This window comes from Podarcis pityusensis, assembly GCF_964106645.2.
Source record: "Podarcis pityusensis genome assembly, chromosome: 13".
NCBI classification, from domain to species: domain Eukaryota; kingdom Metazoa; phylum Chordata; class Lepidosauria; order Squamata; family Lacertidae; genus Podarcis; species Podarcis pityusensis.
Genome location: NC_138038.1, coordinates 31,769,991 through 31,792,070, shown reverse-complemented (window position 1 = coordinate 31,792,070; position 22,080 = coordinate 31,769,991). Strand labels below are relative to the sequence as shown.

Below are 22,080 nucleotides of genomic sequence, written 5' to 3'. Positions count from 1 at the left end.
CATGTGAGTGAAAGTCCAAGATAGCACAGCAAATGATATAGGCGGTTACCAAAAAATACAAGGGTTTATTAACAGACCATCATCAACTCAACATATGCCTGCATTTGGGCAAGCGCAGGGAAAGCAGCAGGGCCTTATCAGAACATGCCTCATTGTATCTCTACCACAGCACCACAGATTGGGTGGGGTACATTCATTAGATAAAGTCTGAAGAGGGCACCAAGGTTCTACCTTGACTCCAAGAGGGGTTCAGCAAAAACCCTTTCACAATCAGATGAATAGGATTAGTAGAAATCATCATCTCCTTTTTCCACTGATTGCTGATTCAGAATCTGCTGCTGCTTCCGGTACAACTCAGCCACCTGCAGCCAGAGAAATATTATGGAAAGCTGTCCATTTTCCATTGCCATTCACCACAGTAACCCTGCACACTGCTACCTAGTCCTTTATCTACAGTTTCAGTGGGTGGAATCCAACATAGCACTATGGAGAACATTCTGTCAGCGCAAGGATTTCTGTTTGCACAAGGGAACATTTACCCTAATTCAGTTCTAGCGGGTTCTCCTAATTCTCTGGGGAGGACATGGGGCACATAGTAGAGAGGAGAGGGAGGAAGTCCTATTGTGCAAGCAGAATTCCTTGTGCTGAAGGAATGTGTTAGAATACTGCCCAGTGTTCCTAAACCTTTAGATCTCTGGAGGGAGCTGGTTCCTTATTGTCCCAAATTGTACAGTGGTACCTCGGGTTACAGACGTTTCAGGTTACAGACTCTGCTAACCCAGAAATAGTACCTCGGGTTAAGAACTTTGCTTCAGGATGAGAACCCAAATCGCGCAGCAGCAGCAGGAGGCCCCATTAGCTAAAGTGGTACCTCAGGTTATGAACAGTTTCAGGTTAAGTTCTTAACCCGAGGTACCACTGAATATGTTTCCAAAGAAAAACGAGGCCAATCTCTTGCATGTCACATATCTGTCAAGAAAACCTGAAGATGATCCCTTCTCCCTCCTCACCCGCTTCTTAGCCGGTCTATAGAAATTGAATACTAGAGTAGTAAAAGGAAGAGATGGCTCTGCACAGTCTGCAAACAGACAATGACTAATAGACCCATAGACTACAATCCCATACATATGTATCCTCCCATCACTGTACCTGAGTACTGGCAGTGGCTTCCTCTGGTTTCTTATCATCACGGATGCGTACGAATCTGGGAAAGCGGAGGGAGATGCCCTTTTCTTCATCAACCTGCAGTGGAAGGACTTGCTGGTCAGAAGTTTAGTGCCTTATTTGTACAAGGCAGTTTCCCCCAAAATATGTTATCTGGAGTTCTAGCCAATTTCTAGCCAATGTATCTAATCAGAATGATTAATGTGAACAAAAAATAGGTATGTGTGTACTGCCCTTCATACAAATTTATTCCAGGGTGGGACAGTTCAGGAACAAAAAGCAGGTAAGTGAAGTATATGCATCTAAGCCTGTCCTACGGATAGTTTTGAGAGGTTTAGTGTAGAATTATCATACATACGATCTCTCACCAATGGCCCATCAATCACTCACCAAACCAACTGCTGCTTTGTGGACTGGAGAAATGGATAAGTCGGCACACCTCACCTCCCAGACATGCTGAGCCTCTAGCCAGTGGTCAGGCTCAGCTGTTCCACCCCAGCGGTAGTAGGGTCGTGGCTGTGGAATCACATAGTCCTGCAATATAGAGACTAGAATAAGTAGTATTTGTATGGACTAGTCCAGAGGAGTTTGCACAATCTTCCTCTGGGCTCTACTTATAGCTGAGGGTTGGGTGTCCACTAAGACTCTCTAGGCATAGGACCCAGAACACTGGCGTTTCTCCCCTATAAATCAAGAAATAGTTGACTAGGGCAGAAGGCCAGATCCAAGGAGGATGGGCTCCCTTCTTTGCCACTCCTAACTCCACATAAATAGAAATTCCTTGTAAAGCGATAAGGTGGGGGTGGGGGGAATGAGAATTTCTTCTGTATCCAAGCATGGAGGGACATACAGGAGGATAGTTTGTCAGAGCAGAAAAAAGCTCCTACCTTGAGAGAGGTGTGGAATTCTTCTAGGTCGTAATCTGTGAATCCACAGCCTATCTGAGAGTAGAGGGGAAACATGGCTGTTAGGGAAGTGTTGCCTTGCAGAGCTGGCAAACCCATGCACTGGACATGATGTGGGAAGTGCAAGACCCATTCAGTTTACTTCTCAGACTACTTTCATCTACCCTCCTGCCTTTTAACTTATAAAACGGCAACAAACAAAAGTACTTTTTAAAGTATCGGGCCAGGTGCACTTGATGCTACAGGGTACCACTAAGCCAAGTGTCCTTAACAGTTGGGTGGTCCTGGGAATGCTTTACCTTGCAGATGCTCTGGAACTCCTCGCTATACTCATCATAGCAAGCCAAGAGGAAACAACCATATACGCCTGCACGTTTGCCCTTGCCCAGATAGGCACCGATCACCACAAGGTCCAAGGTGTCGCCAACACCCTCCAGATAATCTTTCTTAAGCTGGTATGGAAAACAGAGTTACTAAGTGGAGCAACTTGTCTGTTCAGGCATATGGGCTGAACTTGTATCTTTGTCTAGAACTTTCAAATGATGCAAATTTTGATTCTGAATTTGAGGTATATAACGTTGCTTTTATGAATTTTTGCTTATAATATCATTGGCAGCATTCCATAAGGACATTTTATTCAAATGAAGAAGCAAGGAGGAAAATAAATAAGATGCCTTCCTCCCTCCAACAAGAGCACAGCCAATTTGGGAAAGGAAGGGGGCAGAATCTTCACTTCTGCCTCAGGTCAGTCGAGTTAAAGCAGACTTTCTTTTGCCAGGTGGCACTACAAGCTGGACTGCAATTCTGTTCTCACCTTCAGCCAGTTGTGAGATCTCTTTGCAATTTCGTATGTGGCATCCACTTCCAACGTTTTCACCATCAGCCCCTCGCATGAGTCTGAGGGAGACAAACCATCCTTATTATCCCAACCTCTATGGCACATTTATTTATCCTGCTCCTTTTGTTAAGGAGCTTTAAGCTGTCCACATGGTTCCCCCATTATCCTCACAATACTATAAAATAGGTTAGGCTGAAAGAGGGACATGCTCAAGGTCACTCAGTGAGCTTCATGTTAAGCACAGAATTAAACCTGGGTCTCCTACCCATGACTGCACACTGGCTCTTATTTTGGGGGGCTCCCCAGGAGTCTAGAGCTTCTTATGTGAAATAATACAGTGGCAAGGAGAACAATGAGCCACCACTATCCCCACAATACCTTTGATGGAGCATTCGAGGAAGTCTGCTATCTCATCAGTGTTACTAGTGTCCATGGAGGTTGCAAACAGGAACTGGCCTTCAACTTCATTGAAGGAATCATGAAGCAAAGCCCGGCGCTCAGATAGGGGTTTCCGGACTAGAGACTGGAAAGATGCACAATTACGCATTTTGAAAGGCAGATACAGAACAGGGACTCCAGTGGGGTGAGGAAGGCCTAAAGCAGGGCATCAGGAAAACAAATGACTGAAAGCACCAAAGATCCAGGTAATACTGGATACACTTACCTGTCCATTAAGGAAGAGCATGTCGAATGCATACACACAAACCTGCACTCGGATCTCTGTGGCCTCTACATCCTGGAGAATAAAGGTGCAGTCAGAGAAAAGGGGAAGTACAAATTTCCACAGGAAAATTTCTTTGAAATGTTTCTGCTTATTGGTTTTATTTTTCCTCACGTCTCTTGCACACCCCAACTAACAGATGCTAGAAGAAAAATCTTTCCATATGCTGCACAATTTATTCATGGAAGGTACTCTTATTCCCAAAGCCATAACACCCACATGCAATACCCTCCTTCCCCAATCCAAACATAATCCACCTCATTATAACTATGGTGTGCACCATACCCAATTAATATTTTTGTAAAACAATCCAGCAGAGGCCACTTACCTTGCGCTTGCGGGTGGTGAGTACCTGGAATGGCTGGATCTGTTTGGAATCAGGATCCCAGGCAACAGCTTCTGCATCCAAAATGCATGATTGCACAGTGCTCCTTTTTACCTGAACAAGGGAGTGGATTTAGCTTGGCTACCCTTTTGAGACCCAGTAGCTATAGAGATGACCCTGTGTTACCAAGCCTCCACCACATTCTGTTCCCTCCTAGTTATGCACTCCCTTCATCCCATACTTCTAAATGTTGCTGCACCTTGGGGATACGGCTGACAATGTCGGGGTACTTTGTTGTGTTGTTCTCTTGGTTCCGGCTATAGACGTGCACTTCTCCATTCTCCAGGATGTGTATCTGTGAGAAACGAAACAGTTGAGCTTGAGCTACAAATTGAAAAGGGATGGGGGTGGATTCCCCTTTTTGGCCTTACACCATGCATCCTTAGCATCCTTACCTGTGCTCGCTCCCCATCGTATTTGTATTCACAGGTGAAAGCTGCCTCTTCAAATCGCTTTAATATCTCCCCAATTCCCCTTGTTGGGTGAGCCAGCATGGGCTTCAGTGGAATCCCTGTGGGGAAAGTACACAAGCTGAGATTTGCAACAACAGTTTAATCAGCAAGTCATTGGAAGGGAAAGTGACAGAGATCCCTGTATGGAAAAGAACAGGATTCAGGAAACATATGATGGTAATGGAGAAGGGTCAAGGGAAGCTCAACATTTCCCCCCCTATTAATATAGCTCAGCCCAGTATACCCGAAGGAGCGTCTCCACCCTCACTGTTCTGCCCAGACACTGAGGTCCAGCTCCAAGGGCCTTCTGGTGGTTCCCTCACTGAAAGATGTAGGGAACCAGGCAGAGGGCCTTCTCGGTGATGGCACCCACCTTGTGGAACGCCCTTCCATCAGATGTCAAGGAAATAAACAATTATCTGACTTTTAGAAGACATCTGAAGGCAGCCCTATTTAGGGAAGCTTTTAATGTTTGATGTTTTATTCTGTTTTTAATCTGTTGGGAACCACCCAGAGTGGCTGGGGACACCCAGTTGGATGGGCGTGGTATAAGTAATAAATTTATTATTATTATTATTATTAATTCTTCCCAATTTAAGTATGGAGTTCCCAATTTAAGAGATTCCAAAACATGAAGTCATGCATGACAGAATCACTTCTTACTGTTGTTATACACAACATCTGTGTTTTAAAATATACACCCACAACCAAGAGGATTAGAAACTGGTTTATTTTGTTTCTGTAAATGAAAGCATATGTTTTTTAGAAATTTTTGTTTTGTACTGGTTAACAGTTTTCAGAAGAAAACTGAGAGAAGGACAAAAAAATTCTAGGCAGAATCAGCAAAAAAGGTGGAGCTAGCCAGAACCCTGATCAGAGGCAGGACTAGAACTGAGAGGGACTTTCTCCCTTGTATTGCAGCTAATTTGAATAGCCCTGCATATTGGTGTGAGAGGGAGGACCAACCCATCAGAAGATTCCCTCTTCCTTGTAGGAGAATAAATAATTCTGGAAAAGAGGTAAACACTCTGCTGAAAGCAATACATTAAATTTCCTTCCACACACAAGATAAATGTTCTAGGTACCTGGTGTGATCTTGCAGTGATGAGGCAGACTCTCCACACCATGTTCCAGAAGGACAGGCACAATAGTATCATAATTTGGCAGCTCACTGAAAACAAAGTAAACCAGAATGACTTAAGATTTCTGCTAAGGCTTTGGTTCCAAGCCAAGGTCTTGCAAAAGAGTAGTACTGCTTGCAGCGCTAGGCTGCTGATTCAGAAGCCAGCACTACTCATGCAGCACTCCCTATGGCTATGTATGTCTTCTCTGGCATTTATTTGCTCTTGCAGAAAGTTCTATCAGGCTCCAGGTTGTAGGAAAGAAAGGCTAACGTGAGAAAAACGCACATTTTATTACTAATTTGATAATTTGCACTCCAATCTGATTACAATACAATAAGAGCAACCCTCTCCCCTTCCCTCCCCAGAACAAGGAGTGCATTTAGGCATTGTGTGGGGTAGGCTGAGTTTACACATAAAATGCAAACTAGCAGATTAACAGTGCCCACAATTACTATTTTACCACACATGGTTATTCTTATCAGCCCAGAATGGATACACTTATTTATTTTAGTCTGGAAAGGCCCACATACACGTGGCTGAGAGCAAAAAGATCTGATATTCCCTGAGGTCCCATTGCTCTTTGAAACTTTAGCTAATTCAGTCTCTGAAGACAGAGAACTAGGGACAGATGAAAAACAATTGGGTCTGAACATTAAGCAGAATGTTACTTACCAGAAGGCCTGTTTAATAATCAATGCTCTCTCGTCCAACCAGTTTTTGCGCACTTCTGCAGACTTGCCCTTTGAAGCATCCAAAACTCCTGGGGGAAATTCTATAGAGGGAAGAAATATATCTATTCCTAGTGGCTCACATATAAACTACTAAGGTCCCTATAGCTGGGATGTGCCTTTTTGTTTATGATTTCACTATGAAAAATACAGAATCTGTTAAACACAGTTTTCAATTTTAATTCCTAACCCTTAAGCTTGCGAGATAACAAGGAAGTTTTTATACATAGACAGTATCTGGAAACAGATCAGGAAACAAAGGGAAGCTGAGCGTGCTTAAATATATTGCAACGTTCCGTATCATTCATGGCTACCACAGCCCAACTTTTTGTCTTTCTCCTATTCCTTCTCCTCCATGTCTCAAAGCTTCAAATTCCACATTCTTACAAAATCTCATCTTTGGAAATAAGATACCCATTTATTTGCATTTAATTCTGACCAATTGCAAAATACACAATACTCTTGTCCTGTGGATGGCACCAAATTCCCTACATGCAACATCCAAATGCTTGACATTGGACACTAACTATTCCCAGCTGCAACACAACACAGCTCCAACCCTCACTGCTGTACTGTATCCTGAACTCACTTTGTCCTGGAGGAGTGAGTGATGCTGCCTGGGCCAGAGCAGACAGGACAGACTGCTCTGCTAACCCAATCCTCAGTTTTCCTTCTAGTGACCTGTGATACAAGAAAAAAAACCCAATTGTAACATTACAAGGCTGGAATTGAGGGCTCTAGGAGAACTCTAGGAGAACTCTGTGTGAATGGGTCTGTGTTTGTTGGAAGCAGGAGTGGGGACTGAGAAATAGGGTGGTGTGTGGCAACAATAAACCAACGGGTAAGATAGGAGTGGGAGAAATAACTTACAGTATAGTTTTAGGGAACAGAATGTTACAGGGGTGCAGTATGGAGGTGCTAAAGTGAGGATATGAGAGGAGGCACACTACAGGAAGATATATCTCACTCACCGAGCAACGTAGCGAGCCTCTGAATAGCGGCAAGCAACAAACAAAGTCTTGATAATGTCAATCTTCTTGTTCATTGACTGAAAGGGGCACAAATGGGAGTTAATGTTGAGATGCATCTGGAGGGAAGGGCAACCTGGCACATACTTCAGGAACTCTTTTTAGTGTTATATAATGAAATACAGTGGAATCCCCATTCCTCTGCCATACATGAAGCATATATCTTGGTTGCTTCAGACATCATGTGAAGACATGTATTTTTGCCCAGCTTTCACTGACCTGAAAGAATGGACCCTGATGTTTCTGAATACCTGTGTTTAACTGCTCCTCTTTTTATAATGCTGTTTTACTGCTTTTAATTGTTTTTATGCTATTTTTGTATACTGCTTACAGATTTTTAAATATTAAGTAGCTTAGAAATGCTTTTAAATGAATGAATGAATGAAGATAGCAAGCTCACAAAAATTGTGTTCAAGTTAATGCTTTTACAACTCCCCTCCCAGATATTAGCTTATAGCTATGTTCCCTTGGGGACTCTGTAGCCTATCCTTTGTATGATTTGTAGTAAAAGAACAGCCCAATCTAAAAGTACAGAGAAAAACCCTCTGCTTTAGAATCCTTGTACTATTTGAGAGCCCTCGTACCACACATGTATACTCCTTTAGCACAGCATTATCTGTGCTTTCTTGGAAAATATCACATCAGATATGTTGTACCAAATGCACATTAGAGGAGAAAAGCTTTGGGGGTGGTGAACTAGATTTGGATGGTGGGCCAGAATTATTATATCTCTCCACTGTGTAACACAAATTTGGTAGGTGGGAAGGATGGTCCACCTGTCAATCATCTGGTGTTATAACATCAGCTTATCTTTTTTGCCTGCAGTTTCAAATCCAACTGTGCAGGCAAGTGCACTGGTTGCAAAGCTCCTTTCGAAGTGTTTCACTGGTGGTCAGGTCTTGCAAAGCCTATTGCACAAACCATAGCAAACCTCCTTTGGCTAAGCCAGGTCTTTACATGCTCCACAGATGAGTGTGGCTTGACAAAAAGGGGCTAGCAGGCCAAATTAGACCCTTGTGCTGGAGGTTCTAAGTCTCTGCTTTAGGCTTAACCTGACCTCAATCTTGCCCCTTCCCCAGATAACCCAATGCTTTCTCTTGACGCTTGTCCCTGACCATCCGTGCCCAATCATCCATTACTTACAGAGCTTCCTGTCATGCGCCCAATGGCCTGAAGTTTGCCAAAGACAGAAGCAACATCAAGCTTGGGTGGGGCAAACATGGTACCCTGTGTAGTGCGGCTACTCTCAGCAACCAAACCCAGGTCTCCCTTTTCTGCTGCTTCTGCCTTGATCTGGTCCAAATTACGACCTACAGAAGGAAGGATGATCATGAACACCATGGTCTAGCTCAATCGCCAATTTCTTATGAATTCCTGACAGTCTCATCATTTAGGTAAGGACAGAGGCAGCCATTACTACATTGGTGCTGAATGCCTGGAGATTAGCAGTAACTGTAACTGGGCAAACTCACCTGTGGCCTGAGCCAAAGCTTTCATGAGGATGGTTTTACCAATGCCCAACTCTAGGCCCTCATATGCTGGGCCTAACCGGTTGAGACAGAGGTAGACACAGGGCAGCAAGTCCTCTGGAGACAGAGCAATCACAGAGCGGAAAAGATTGCTCAGGGTCTCTATAATTTTCAACCTGGCAACATAGATCAGAAGCGTGTTAGAACAGCTTGTGGTCAGATAAAATGCTAGCCCCATTCATTCCATGAATTCTAGAAAGTGACCTTACCGGGCAGATTCCTCCTCAATCTTCTCAAAGGTACGAGCTACTGCCAGGTATGGTACCCTGTCAGAGGAATGAGGACATGACACTGGTTCAGAGCCATGTAGCTAAATAAGGACCAGGCAACAGAGTCAGTTGCTGCTTTCTTGTACCTTTTACATTGCCTGGCAAGGGCTGTGGTCATAGAATGTGAGTATTAAAAAGCCTTAAGTCATATCAAAAAGTCCATCCACCTTCTGCATTGACTGAAACAAGTAAACCAAGATACACCATAGAAGAAAGCCACTTTCTCCCTCCAACCAAAGCAAAGCACCCCAACACGGAGCGACAAACCAATGACAAGAGTGCTTTTTTGGACCGTTTAGAATCTGACCTCAGGGTAGGAATTGGATTAGATGATCAATGCAGTAATTTTCAGCACTATGATTCTATGGTCAAGCATGAATGTGGCTAACATGAAAACAGATAATCCAAACAGGATGGCTAATCTTTAGCCTTCCTGATGTTGCTGGCCTGCCATCTTCCCTGACTATAGGCCATGCTGCCTGGAGTTGATGGGAGTTGGGAGTCCAACAACATCTGGGGGTCACAGGTTAGCCACTTGTAATCTATGCTCTCTGGTTCTTGGATTATAAGGGGTGTATGAAGGTAGACTATGGAAACAAGGGTTGAGACTAACAGCCTTCTGTCACACAAAAAAGGCCCCCACTCCAACAGCACTTACCTCTGGCCAGGGCCCCAACAAGCATCGTTTACAGGATGATAATTTCCCTTCATTGGGTTGTAATTTGTAGGCTCAAGTGTAAGAGATGGCTTGGCAGAACTATAAAAGTAGGAAGTAGGCATGCAGTTTGACTGTGATCGTCATGTATGTGTTCAGGCAACTTAGCAAATAAGTCCACAAAGGTTTCAAACTATTAACCTTTTTCTCTTAAAATAAATTAGTTCACCTGCACATGCATAATCCACTGTTACTTTGTTTACAATAACTCTCCATCTCCTGATGCTAATTTTTGGCTCAGCACAAGCAAGTGGTTATTTATAGACCTCTCCTAAAGATAGACTGATAGGATCCAAAATGGTTCAAAGTTGGTCATCTTATTTAGACAAACTAGCACTGACAAGAGCTGAAACTTTCTAGCATTACTCAATACACATTAGTTAGAAGAAGATAAAAATAATATAGTCAAAACCATTTTAGACCCCACATGTGACTAGACTACTTGAGGGTGTGGAATTCAATGGCACCTTGAGAAATATTAGTAACCTCAACTCTTCCCACAAAGCCAGCCAAGACCTAGATCAACACATATTATTTCCCCAGGCATTCTTTACCCAGTCTGGGATTGGAGTTACTAGCTTTTTCTTATAATCAGTACTAAGCTAATCAAAGCTCTAGGGATAGCCTTCACAAATGTGAGAAGGAACAGAGAAGACAACTAAGTTAAATTAGCAACTCATCAAGTGAATGATGGGGCCAATAATGACTACAACCAGTGCTTTTTTTTCAGGGAGTACTCAAGGGTACACATTACCGGCACCTCTCTTTTTTTTGTTAAAAAGTGACACTTACTTTAACAGCTTCATGGCGAGTACCAGTACCTATTTTTCTAGGGGGGTGGGGGGAAAGCACTGACCACAACCATCAATTCAAGTGTCTCCTTGGACAAGGAGATTCTCAAAGTATGCCTAGTTTATGCAGGAGAGAAGATGGGTAAGAATGAAGGGTGATTGTGGTGGGATTCCTTACTTGGGAATGAGCAGAAACATAGACCAATTCTTCTATACAAACAGTGAAAGAGAAAGTTCAAAGTTTGTCAAGGCACTGTCTGCCAGCCCTAACTTCTTATCACCGTCATTACTGTTGTTAGAAATAACAAACATAACATGTACAATTGTGGGGCTCCCAGACAGTCCAAAACAGAAATATTTGAATTTATTCTCATCTATGGTGGGTTTTTTTCTGTGGACAAAACGCTTTACAGTCTCTCTTACTGTGCTGCTACCATTACCTTTGGTTTTCCCTCCAATCAACTCTCCCAAGTGAGCAAAAACTAGCTTGCTTCCATTCAGAGTGGCTGGCAATTGTATGAATTCCTGCATGCTACTCTAGAGTCCTAACCTGGTGGTAACACAAAAGAAATATAGTGCCTCAAATGGCACTGATCACTTGCCAGTCAGCTTTGCTATTGGATTCATGGCCATTAAGGCTCTTTGGTGCAGACATGCTTCCTCCTATCACCGGCACTTCTTTTTTCTCTGTCTTCACAGAGGCTTTCCGAGGGGCTATAAGGCAGAAATGAGACAAATGTGGCAGTTTCCCTCCATAGGTAGAACAACTATTTTGGAGTACTGATTAATCTATGAGAATTACCACAAACTTAGGAGGTACTGGAACCAAGTCTAAGACTTTGGAAGCATTCTGCAGTAGGCCAGACTCTTAGCCCCTTCTTGGGCTATCAACAGTGAGATTTCAGAATCACTTCTTATTTTTCATTTTCCTTTTTTATTTTATTAAATTTGTCAGTTGCTTTATCTTGCCCAGGGCAATCCAAAGCAACTTCCAATCAAACAAACAGACAATAAACCCCACATAGATACATTAAAACCAAGATGAAAGAGGAATACATTAAAAACATCCCATTCACTTCTAAAAAGACCACAAATAGTTAAAAGTAAAAAAGGCCTGGTTATAAAGGGAAGTTTTTGCCTGTCACCTAAAGATATATAATGATAAGGCCAGGTGAGCCTCACTGGATAGAGCATTCCACAAATGAGGAGCCACTGCAGAAAATGCCCGTTTTTGTGTTGCTGACCTCTGGACTTCTTGCAGAGGCGGCACATGAAGAAGGGCCTCAGATGAAGTGTGCAGGGTCTGGGTTGGTTCATATGGGGAGAGGCAGACCTTGAGGTATTGTGGTCCTGAGTAGTATTTTGAATTAGGCCCAGAAGCTAATAGCAGCTAGTGCAGTAGGACCAGGATTGGTGTTACATGCTCAAACCATCTTGCCCCAGTGAACAACCTGGCCACTGAATTCTGCACCAGCTGAAGTTTCCAAACAGTCTTCAGAGAGAGACCCACAAACCTCCTGGCATCTGTTATCTCCGTGTTATGCAGTACAGTACTGGTGTAGAAGGTATTCTTTCTTCCACACAAAGCTCTTTGCCAATCCCTTTCAAATTTCCTTTCACAACCATTCTGACTAATTTTTTTTTAAAAATCCTTTATTTTCAAGAATCCAAAACTATCATATAGTGGTTTCTAAATGGGGCCATGGATATATTCCCACACAACATTCTCAGTGGGGATCTAATAGAAGTACTATCATTTGAGCATGAATATTTCCATCTACCATATACTCACCAAAAAAATTAGAGATGGGCTTGCTGGATGGCTTAGGGGGTGCTGGTGTTGTCTCTTCCTCTGCATCTACCTCAATTTTTACCTGCACCAGTTCTGAATCATCATCTTTCACTTCTTCTGTCTTGATGGACTCCTCATCTGGCTCCCCTTTTGTACCTACACAAGAAGGATACATTCCCACACAACATTCTCAGTGGGGATCTAATAGAAGTACTATCATTTGAGCATGAATATTTCCATCTACCATATGCTCACCAAAAAAATTAGAGATGGGCTTGCTGGATGGCTTAGGGGGTGCTGGTGTTGTCTCTTCCTCTGCATCTACCTCAATTTTTACTTGCACCAGTTCTGAATTATCATCTTTCATTTCTTCTGTCTTGATGGACTCCTCATCTGGCTCCCCTTTTGTGCCTACACAAGAAGGAGAAGCCAAGGTCTAACAGAATTCAAAGAAGGTTCAGTCTGGATATCTGGATATCACCTTGTTCCTTTCTTCAGCCTTCCAACCAGGCATCAGAAAGTACTCACCCTCTCCATCCTCATCATCTCCTTTCCATCTTTTGGTACAATGTTCCTGCTGGATGCTATCATGGTTACTGACTTCTTCCTCTGCTTTACGTTTAGGGAGCTGCTTGCGTGCTGAAGGCAGAGATAAGTCTTGCTGATGGACAAATTGGCACTACAATTTTCTTAACAATTAAGATAATTTCTTGTTGGTACAAACAAACATAAGAGTTAGTTGTCACCTCACTAGCCCCTCAGCCAAACTGAGGTATGAAAGCTAGGAGCTAAATGTCACCTTAAACCTAGGTTATGGGTGCAACAATGGAGTGTCACATTCACAGACATTAATGATGTTCAGGTCCTATGGGTTCTGTCTCTGCACTTGTCTAGCCATAATACCACACACTGATGTGTTAGCCTGAGGGAATTTTCCAAAAGGGTTAAGATGGTAGGCTGCTGAAAGGGAAGTGAAATATTTTAAGGGAAGCCTTAGAGAACACCATGTTGGAAGCCTTAGTTCCAGTTTTTCTTTGCCTGTATTCACTATTTGAAGATTCTTTGCATTTTTCTAGGACTGCTATGATTGAAAACTACTTCCCCAGGCTCTGGAATCTAATGAACCCCCTATGTGTATCTCAAACCGCAAATTGTCCTTCTGTTCAGAGCCAAAATTCTCTAGTCACTCCAATTAAGAGGAAACAGCCTGGTGATAAAGCTATTCTATTACTTTAAAGTGTGCAAAAAACTTTTCAACACATTTGTGATTTCAACCTGCTCTGCTGCATCAGAAAAAACTATTTTATTGCAAATTGTGGGTCCATCCATCCTTGCCATCTTATTTTTTCAAATGTATAACACAGGGAAAATTAGAGAATTTAAATATGTGATGTGCATGTATGTAACAGTCTTTCCAAGCAGCTAAAAGAACTAGAAGTTCTTTTATCAATAAGCCCATATTCTAAACAGTGCATGCTTACTTAGAACTAAACCTCTCTAACTTCAAAGAAACTTACTTTCTTATGTGTTTAAAGAATAATTTCAAAACAAATGCCACTAAAGAAGTCTTATAGCAGAGAGGTGAAAGTTGTAAGATAAGAGCCAGGCCAATATTCCACTATACTACCCTGTTTCCCCGAAAGTAAGACATCCCCCGAAAATAAGACCTACTTCCAGTTTTGCCTCTCCCTGTAATATAAGGCCTCCCCCAAATATAAGGCCTCCCCGATAATAAGGCCACTCCGGAATATAAGGCCCCCGAAGCTACCGTAAGGCGTTGTACCGTATACAGGTAATAAATTTCCCTTTTTTTTGTTCAACAATAAATGTGTACCGTATTCTTTTTCATGGAAAAATAAGACATTCCCTGAAAATAAGACCTAGTGCATCTTTGGGAGCAAAAATTAATATAAGACACTGTCTTATTTTCGGGAAAACAGGGTATCATGTACAGAAGAAGAAAAAACCTAAGATTTTATGGATGCTCTTGATGACCAAATGGCTGGGTACCTACCTGTTCTGCGCCGGGGAATGTAGGTGGGTGAGGGCGAATTAGAGGTAGCTGGGCTGGTGCTTTGTGAGGTGCTCTGCGCAGGAATCTTTTGCTCAGGAACACAGTCAGAAACCTAAAATGGCAGAACTGCACAGTAAAAAGGTGTCGGCAGCAGAAATAACTCCAAATAAAGGTGTTGCATTCTTGGGGCTGGGCAGGACAAGAAAACTACCTGAGAATCAATTTAATGTTGAAATGAAAGAGGCACTACAAAGGATGTGGTTTTGAGGGTAAAAGGGGGGTGTAGCAGTCTTTATACATAGTGATGAACCAGGGCACCCTAAATACACTAAGTTGCTGGAAACTGAAATTACACCCAAAAGACCAGGGCTGCAAGACCTGAACTACAGCTTTCAGAGATAGATTGATTTCTGCATGAATAGTTATTCAAAGATCAGGGAATGTCAGAAAGGGGGCCTACCTGCTTGTTATTATCTGCCTCTGTATCCTTTTGTTTTGGTTTTCCAGAATCCGCTTCACTTTTAATAACGGAGGTGGTTTTTTGGGCTGCAGTATTCACTGAGGCATTTGCATGGTGTGTTGTACCATTTACCTGTGGTTCAGAATCTACAAGTTTCCTGAAAAGAGACAGAATGCTTAGAAACAGAACAACTGGACTTATTATTATTATTATTAACCCCAACTTTCCTCCAAAGACCACAAGTTGGCAAACATAGTCTTCCTCAATCATTTTATACTCACAACAGCCCTATAAGGTAGATTAGGCTGAGAGATAATTACTGGCCAAAGTTCATGAAGTGACCTTTATGGCTGAATGGGCATCTGAATTTGGATCTCTACAGTCCTAATCCAAAACTCTAACCTCTATACCATACAGGCTCTCCCATGTATGCACAAGCCCATCATCCATCCCTAATGTGGACTCTTTGAGCTGGATTCATTTCAAAATCCATCCTAGTTTATGTGCCATCAGCAAAGGGCAGGAGCAAATGTTCTAGCTGAGAGGTTTAGGTAGCAATTACATTTCAGGCACATTGTGAAGAGGTAAAAAGAATTGATGGTGTGGAAAGAATTTACTTTTACACCACTTGTTACCCAGGTGAGGGGACAGCTTTTAAATAAAACACGGAACCAAGAGAATTACAGCAAGATTCAGCAGATCCAGTTAGGGACTTGGAGTTCATTAGATACTATTGCAAAAGGACCAACTTAATGTGGCTATTCTAGTCAAACCACCACTTAAGAAGAATTAAAACAAGGGTTTTATAGGCACAGCACACAAAGAGTCATAAAACACCTAAGCATTCTCAAAACATAAACATCCTTCTACATACATCAAGAAAGGTTACACGACAAGTAAAACATATATGGTTGAAGAAGAGTTTGGATTTGATATCCCGCCTTTCACTCCCTTTAAGGAGTCTCAAAGCGGCTAACATTCTCCTTTCCCTTCCTCCCCCACAACAAACACTCTGTGAGGTGAGTGGGGCTGAGAGACTTCAAAGAAGTGTGACTGGCCCAAGGTCACCCAGCAGCTGCATGTGGAGGAGTGGAGACGCGAACCCGGTTCCCCAGATTACGTGACTACCACTCTTAACCACTACACCACACTGGCTCTCACACTGGTTCTATATATTCACCCCCGCAATCACCTTGAGATACCCCAAGAGTGTCCTGGCTATTTGGTCTCAAACGTTGCATTTCTATCACCATTTCCTTGTTAACCAGGCCTTCAGAAGGGTTGTTTGCATTCCAGTCCCTATCTCACTTCCCTTGTCCCTGGGACATTTCAGGAAGCTTCATGGAGATGTTTGGATTTACACTCTGATGTTAGCTAGAACATAACCATTTGTGCAACTTACAAGGTTAGATAGGGTTTCTTGTTTATGGCCTAGAGAGCACAGGGGTTATAAAATGTAGGCACACAGGAACCACACATAAAAACTATTCAGTGATGCATTCTATCTTTCTATACATTAGATGTCATTAGTATTTGAAACATAATTAAATCAAAATGTGCACCCTGGGTCTCTGATTCTTATATCAGTGTCAAGGAACTTATACATAAAAAGTGAAAAAGCAAACAATAAGTAAAAGATCAAACGAACTTGTTCATGTTAATAGTTACATTAAATCCTGACACTAAAACACCTGTGAAGTCTCTCTTTCCATATTCTCCTGTTTTGTTTCATGCTACTTGGACTACACTTGTCTACTCAGAATTAAGCCCTATGGATGGGCAAGAGTTTATTGGATTGCAGCTTTCTCCTAACCGATTCTAACTGCTTTGGAATGCTCTTGTCCATCACATGATACAGTTCCTTACCAACCTTCTAAGAGGGTCAACTCTTTTCAGTGTTGGAATGATAAATGCTCCCACTCTATAATAATAATAACACAACCAATGACATAATTATAACAAAAATAAAAATAAAAATATATTTCATATTTAAACAGATAATGACCATATTGGATTGCTGAACAGTATTTTTGGTTTTCCTTTAAATTTCATTTTTAGCTTCAACAAGAAATCTGTTATCCTAAAAAGTGGGATATAAATGTAATAACAGTAATTAAAGCTTCTTTGCTTCTGAGAGAGAAACATGTGGTAGAATTGAAAAGTGCTGCTTGGAAGTATAAAATTGTTTTACATTAACACTGTTCCTAATTTGTACTTCTTCACGTGTATTTATCTAATATCATTAAATGCATTTTAAATATTTTGAGAAAATACAGTGGTGCCTTGGTTCTTAAACGCTGAAAACCCGGCTGTCAGCTATTGTTTCCAGGGCACCTGCACCAATCAGAAGCTGTGCCTTAGTTTTCGAACATTTCAGAAATCAAACGGACTTCCGGAATAGATTAAGTTTGGCGCTTTTGTTTTTGCTTTTTATTTTGCATTTTTGTTTTTGAGGCTTTTTCAGTTCACTTGTTTTTGTGACTGTGTGGAACCCAGTTCAGCTACTGATGGATTGTGTGACTGCGGAAATGGATAAAAGCCCCCCATTCAAACAATGACTATCATCAGTGCAGGTAAGAAAAAAAATAATTTTTATTTTTATCATCTACAATACTGTCTTATTTATTTTTTAGTACATTATATTGATTATTGCTTTCATTTTACGGATCAATGGTCTCGTTATATAGTAAAATTCATGTTAAATTGCTGTTTTATTTTTTTTTTTTATAGAAATTTATTGGGTTTTACAATAGAAATAAACATAATAAACAATGTAACATATATCTTAACATAATTTCACATTTTCTTTGGACTTCCTCACATCTCCCGCACCCACTTTCATCGTTATAGCATTTTGTCAGCAATTTATTATCTTATTTGCATTCTTATATCCCTTCTATGCTTCATAATCTTCTAGTTCTCAAAAAGAGTTATATTTTCTCAATCTCACTTATTTTCTTAAAGTCATCTAAGTTTAGTGGTGCTCAGTTATATTGATCTAGCATCCTGTTTAGCATTCACTCAAATTGCAATGTTTTTGTAAATAATTCTTAAATTTCTTCCAATCCTCCTCAGTCCTCTCTTCTCCCAGGTCTCGAATTCTGCCGGTCATCTCAGCCAGTTCCATGTAGTCTATCAGTTGCATCTGCCACTCTTCCAGTGTGGGTAGATCTTGAGCTTTCCAATGCTTTGCGAGTAGTATCCTTGCTGCTGTTGTTGCATACATAAAAAATGTCTGGTCCTTCTTTACCACCCCTTGGCCGACAATACCCAAAAGAAAGGCCTCTGGTTTCTTAGTGAAGGTATATTTAAATACCTTTTTCAGTTCATTATAAATCATTTCCCAGAACGCCTTCACTTTAGGGCAAGTCCACCAGAGGTGGAAGAATGTTCCTTCACACTCTTTACATTTCCAACACTTATTGTCAGTCAGGTGGTAAATTTTTGCAAGTTTGACTGGGGTCATATACCATCTATATATCATTTTCATTACATTTTCTTTCAAAGCGTTACATGCAGTAAATTTCAATCCAGTACTCCACAACCTTTCCCAGTCCTCAAACATAATATTATACCCAATGTCCTGCGCCCACCTTATCATAGCCGATTTAACCATTTCGTCTTGTGTGTTCCATTTTAGTTAAATTGCTGTTTTAGAGGTTGTTTTTAAAAGTCTGGAACGGATTGATCTGTTTTGTATTACTTTCTATGGGAAAGCACACCTTGGTTTTGGAACAGACTTCTGGAATGGATTAAGTTTGAGAACCAAAGTACCACTGCATTGTAAGAGTAAAACCAAAAGACTCTTACTTAAAAGCACTGGTCTTCAGCAGATTTTATTGTGCATGTGTGGAATCTGTTATTCTATGAAAATTTTGCATCCTGAGAGTTTCAAACTGCATTAAAAAGGGGGAGTAGTGTACAGTTTTGTCCATATACCACTGCATACCCCAATGTGACTTACCTTTTGGGGGCAGGCTCCTCTTCCAGGTGATTCTTCTCTGCTGCTTCTTTTCCAGGCTTTGTTTGTGCCAGGGGCTGGAAGAATGATCTGCCCAGATACAAATAAATATGGTTATGTCTGTTATCTTCCTCTACTCCTGGCAGCAGAGTTCACCTACTTCTTTCAACAACAGGACTGAAGTTATCAGTACTTCTGGCTGTTCGAAAAGCCAACAGCTCCCCCCAATACCCAATAGAGTCACATATTATTACACGGGTATCTTAGGCAGAAATAGTACGCATGATGATACATGGCAAGTCAGTGCTGGTGGAGTGGTTAGAGTGGCAGACTAGGAACTAGGAGAGTAGGGTTCAAGTCCTCCTATGCAGTCATGAAGCTTGCTAAGTGACCTTGGGCCAACTAGTCTCTCTCAGCCTGACCTACCGCACAGGGTTGTTGTGAGGATAAAAATAGGGAGAATGAGAACCATGCACACAGTACTGGTGGGTTGGAACCCACTAGTGGGTTGTGGCCTGATCCAAAGTGGGTTGCTACAGGAAAACTACCACCGTGCAAATGTATGGTAAAAGATTAAGAAGTGGGTCCCCAAATGCATGTCTGGGTTAAAAGCGGGTACTGGGTCTGAAAAGGCTGACAAAGAACGATCACACTGTTCAGCCCAGCAAAAAAAAATATTTGACAAGGAAACATTTCCCCAAGTTGCCAATTTCTATGTTTGAACATTTGGGGGGGGAGGAGTTCTCCTCATTCCCACATTCCAAGGTGATGCTTACCTTATAGTGCTTTGCATTGTGCAGCTTTGCATAAGGGTAGTACTGAACCTGCTGTCAGAATAACAACTCGACTGGCCACTTCCACAAGGCAAAGAGAGCACAAGTGGGGTTCATGGAACAGGTTGTTAGATTCTATCCTCTCATGGGCTATAGCTGATAAAAATGAAAAGAGGAAGCAGATGAACAAACAAGTCATGCATTAGTTCGAGCCTGAACTACTCCCAGAAGTATGGCAAGACCTCATCTGGGTTGATTTTAAAGCTCAGGCAAATAAAGCATAAATATTAATCCATCTCAAGATGCAGTACTTCATATTTTTCATGATCTTGCTTTAAGTGTTGATATCCATTCCAAGTCATTGTGATATGACAATTAGAAATGAATGAATATATATATATATTTAAAGGCACGACAGTGGGAGCATGCTACGGAGTATACACGACACCTCAAACATTCACACATACGGTACATACTTGTACTGTGGAGGAAACCCAAAAGCGTAGTATGAATAGCTAGTCTTATGAGACACAGCTGTCTGGTCTCCACGGTGTCTCCACAGTTACAGTTCCCTCCTAGTCAGCTGAGAGACAGTGCTGTGAGCCTCCACAACCCTTTCGCTAGGTACAAAAAAAGAGGATGGAGTTGGCGAGGCACCTTAGGAAAAAGAAGGAGAGCACTTCCTGTAGTGTCACTTGGCCCCAGTTGTCCTTGAGACTAAAATGAATTTAAATAGGAAAGGGTGGTGGAAAAAAAATGCAGCTAACTTGTGCACCCTTCTATACATAATCTTACATGTATATTGTGAACTAATCAAGACTACTGTACTAGCTAATGATTTTATATCCCCCGTCACTAACACGGATTAGAACTGTTTTACTCAACTGTGCATAAAACACCTCAACTACAATTTGGTGTGGGTGTGGGTGTGGGTGTGGGTGCAGTTCCCCTGTAAATCCCTCATAGTACTATGTGCCACAAGACAGGATAGAAGGGGATGGCAGCTGCTGAATATATGTGTGTGGAATTAAGGCTTTCTTTTTAAAAAAAGAAATTATGTTGAAACGCTTCCTGTGGCACTACACAGCCAAGAGCATGCAACCTAAAAAAAGGAAAGATCTGTGAAGCAAAAGGTACAGTGGAGAAGCTACATTATCTGGTGCCATGTCTTTTTCAGGGTCTAGAGGAACATCCTTGTGCTTCAGCTGCATAGCAGAGAAGTGCTAGACCTCTTAAGATTAATCGACTTACAAATACACAGTAGGCAAAATTCCTTGCAGCTGCTACATATGTTGCCTGATAGAAAGCAGGGACAGGGTCCCTGTGCCTTTAAAAGTTGTGGAAAAGGAGAAACTTCAGCAGGAGAGGCTTTCCTCTGCTTCCTAACTTTTGAAAGCGCAGGAACCTCAGCACCCAAACAGGCGTCCATGGTGACGCTCAAGTGCCCCACAGTTTTATCTAGTTTCCCGTGTCCTGCCACATTTTAAATGACCAAGAAACAGAACTCCGGATGTGGCAGGATTTGTTTCTTTCACCAGGAACAGGCTGGTTGGCCCTTGTCGGCACAATAGTATCTCTGCCTGCGCCCCTTCATTTTGTATGAAAAAACGTCGCCACACCTTCTGTTGAAGAAAGGCGTGCGGGGGGGGGGGGGAGAGATAGAAAAACGCCGCCCTCATAACGGCGAATGAGACAAACAACGAACGAATAAACCGTTTTTCGTTTAAAGAACCCCATCCACTGAGAGGAGCAGAGGAGGCCACCTCCAACGGAGGTGATGGTGGGGGTGATGGGAGCCAAAGAGAATAATACCCGACGGCCTCTTGGGTCCCTGGGAAGAAGATTAAGAAGAAAAAAGGGGCAGGTGAGGGGGCGCCTCCTTGGAGAACTGGGGTGGGGGGAGGGGTTGCCACATTCCCGCCATTCCCCCCCCCTCGCGAAGGGGGGGGCCACTCTCCGTCTCGCGCTACCCAGTGAATTCCCGCCAAAACTTTACCCCACCCCTCCCCCCCCCTCGTTGCGAAGGTTCCTTCAGCGGCCTGCACGCGACAGTTACCTGCACGAGCCCCTGCAACGTCGATATCGCTGTCTCTCTCTCTCTCTGCCGCTTTGCAAACCTTTCTATTTTTTTTCGCGCGAAAATCCAACTCTGACAGGCGGAGCGACGTCACACACTCGACAACCCTCAGCACGCTGGGAAACGTAGTTTTCTGGTGGTGGTGGTGGGGGGGAAATCACCCTTCCCCCGTTTCCATCCTTCATTCCATGGGCATGCTGGGAAATGAAGTCCGATCTGAGGCTGCCAAAGCGCTTTGTACGACTCATGGTCGGGCGGCGGCATCCTAGAAAATGGATTTATTATTTTTTTTTAGATCGCATTCCACTTTTTGATGTCCTGCACTCAGAACTGCTTAGCGAAGTGCGTGCTGGG

The 22,080-nt window shown here is 42.4% G+C and overlaps 1 protein-coding gene across 7 annotated transcripts; it reads right to left on the bottom strand.

The window, feature by feature from the left end:
- Positions 1-45: 45 nt before the first annotated feature.
- Positions 46-21,862, bottom strand: LIG1 (DNA ligase 1). 7 transcript variants are annotated; one of them, XM_080976340.1, is made up of 28 exons: positions 21,706-21,862; positions 19,653-19,805; positions 18,880-18,966; positions 14,916-15,072; positions 14,456-14,567; positions 12,970-13,080; positions 12,697-12,852; positions 12,442-12,597; positions 11,252-11,363; positions 9,802-9,900; positions 9,084-9,140; positions 8,818-8,990; positions 8,489-8,655; positions 7,289-7,365; positions 6,907-6,998; positions 6,262-6,361; positions 5,551-5,636; positions 4,409-4,524; positions 4,213-4,308; positions 3,957-4,067; positions 3,572-3,643; positions 3,286-3,430; positions 2,884-2,966; positions 2,369-2,521; positions 2,052-2,105; positions 1,555-1,698; positions 1,150-1,242; positions 46-362 (listed from the first exon to the last, which is right to left on the bottom strand). In XM_080976340.1, exons 2-28 carry the CDS (start codon positions 19,682-19,684, stop codon positions 285-287), a joined length of 2,919 nt encoding a protein of 972 aa, XP_080832466.1. In that variant the 5' UTR covers positions 19,685-19,805; positions 21,706-21,862; the 3' UTR covers positions 46-284. The 7 variants fall into 7 exon arrangements, with proteins under 7 accessions (XP_080832466.1, XP_080832467.1, XP_080832468.1 ...); XM_080976341.1 differs by lacking the exon at positions 21,706-21,862 and adding an exon at positions 21,462-21,574; XM_080976342.1 differs by lacking the exon at positions 21,706-21,862 and adding an exon at positions 21,185-21,255.
- Between the last annotated feature and the right edge of the window lie 218 nt (positions 21,863-22,080).

What these genes read in the sequence shown, in the direction of transcription:
- LIG1 (XM_080976340.1), bottom strand. Translation starts at nt 19,684, where the DNA reads ATGCAAAGCTGCACAATGCAAAGCACTATAAG. An exon ending in CATTCCCCGGCGCAGAACAG is followed by an intron (nt 13,081 to 14,455) that starts GTAGGTACCCAG and finishes CTCTGCCTTCAG; the next exon opens with CACGCAAGCAGCTCCCTAAA. An exon ending in AGTTCCAGAGCATCTGCAAG is followed by an intron (nt 2,106 to 2,368) that starts GTAAAGCATTCC and finishes CTCTACTCTCAG; the next exon opens with ATAGGCTGTGGATTCACAGA.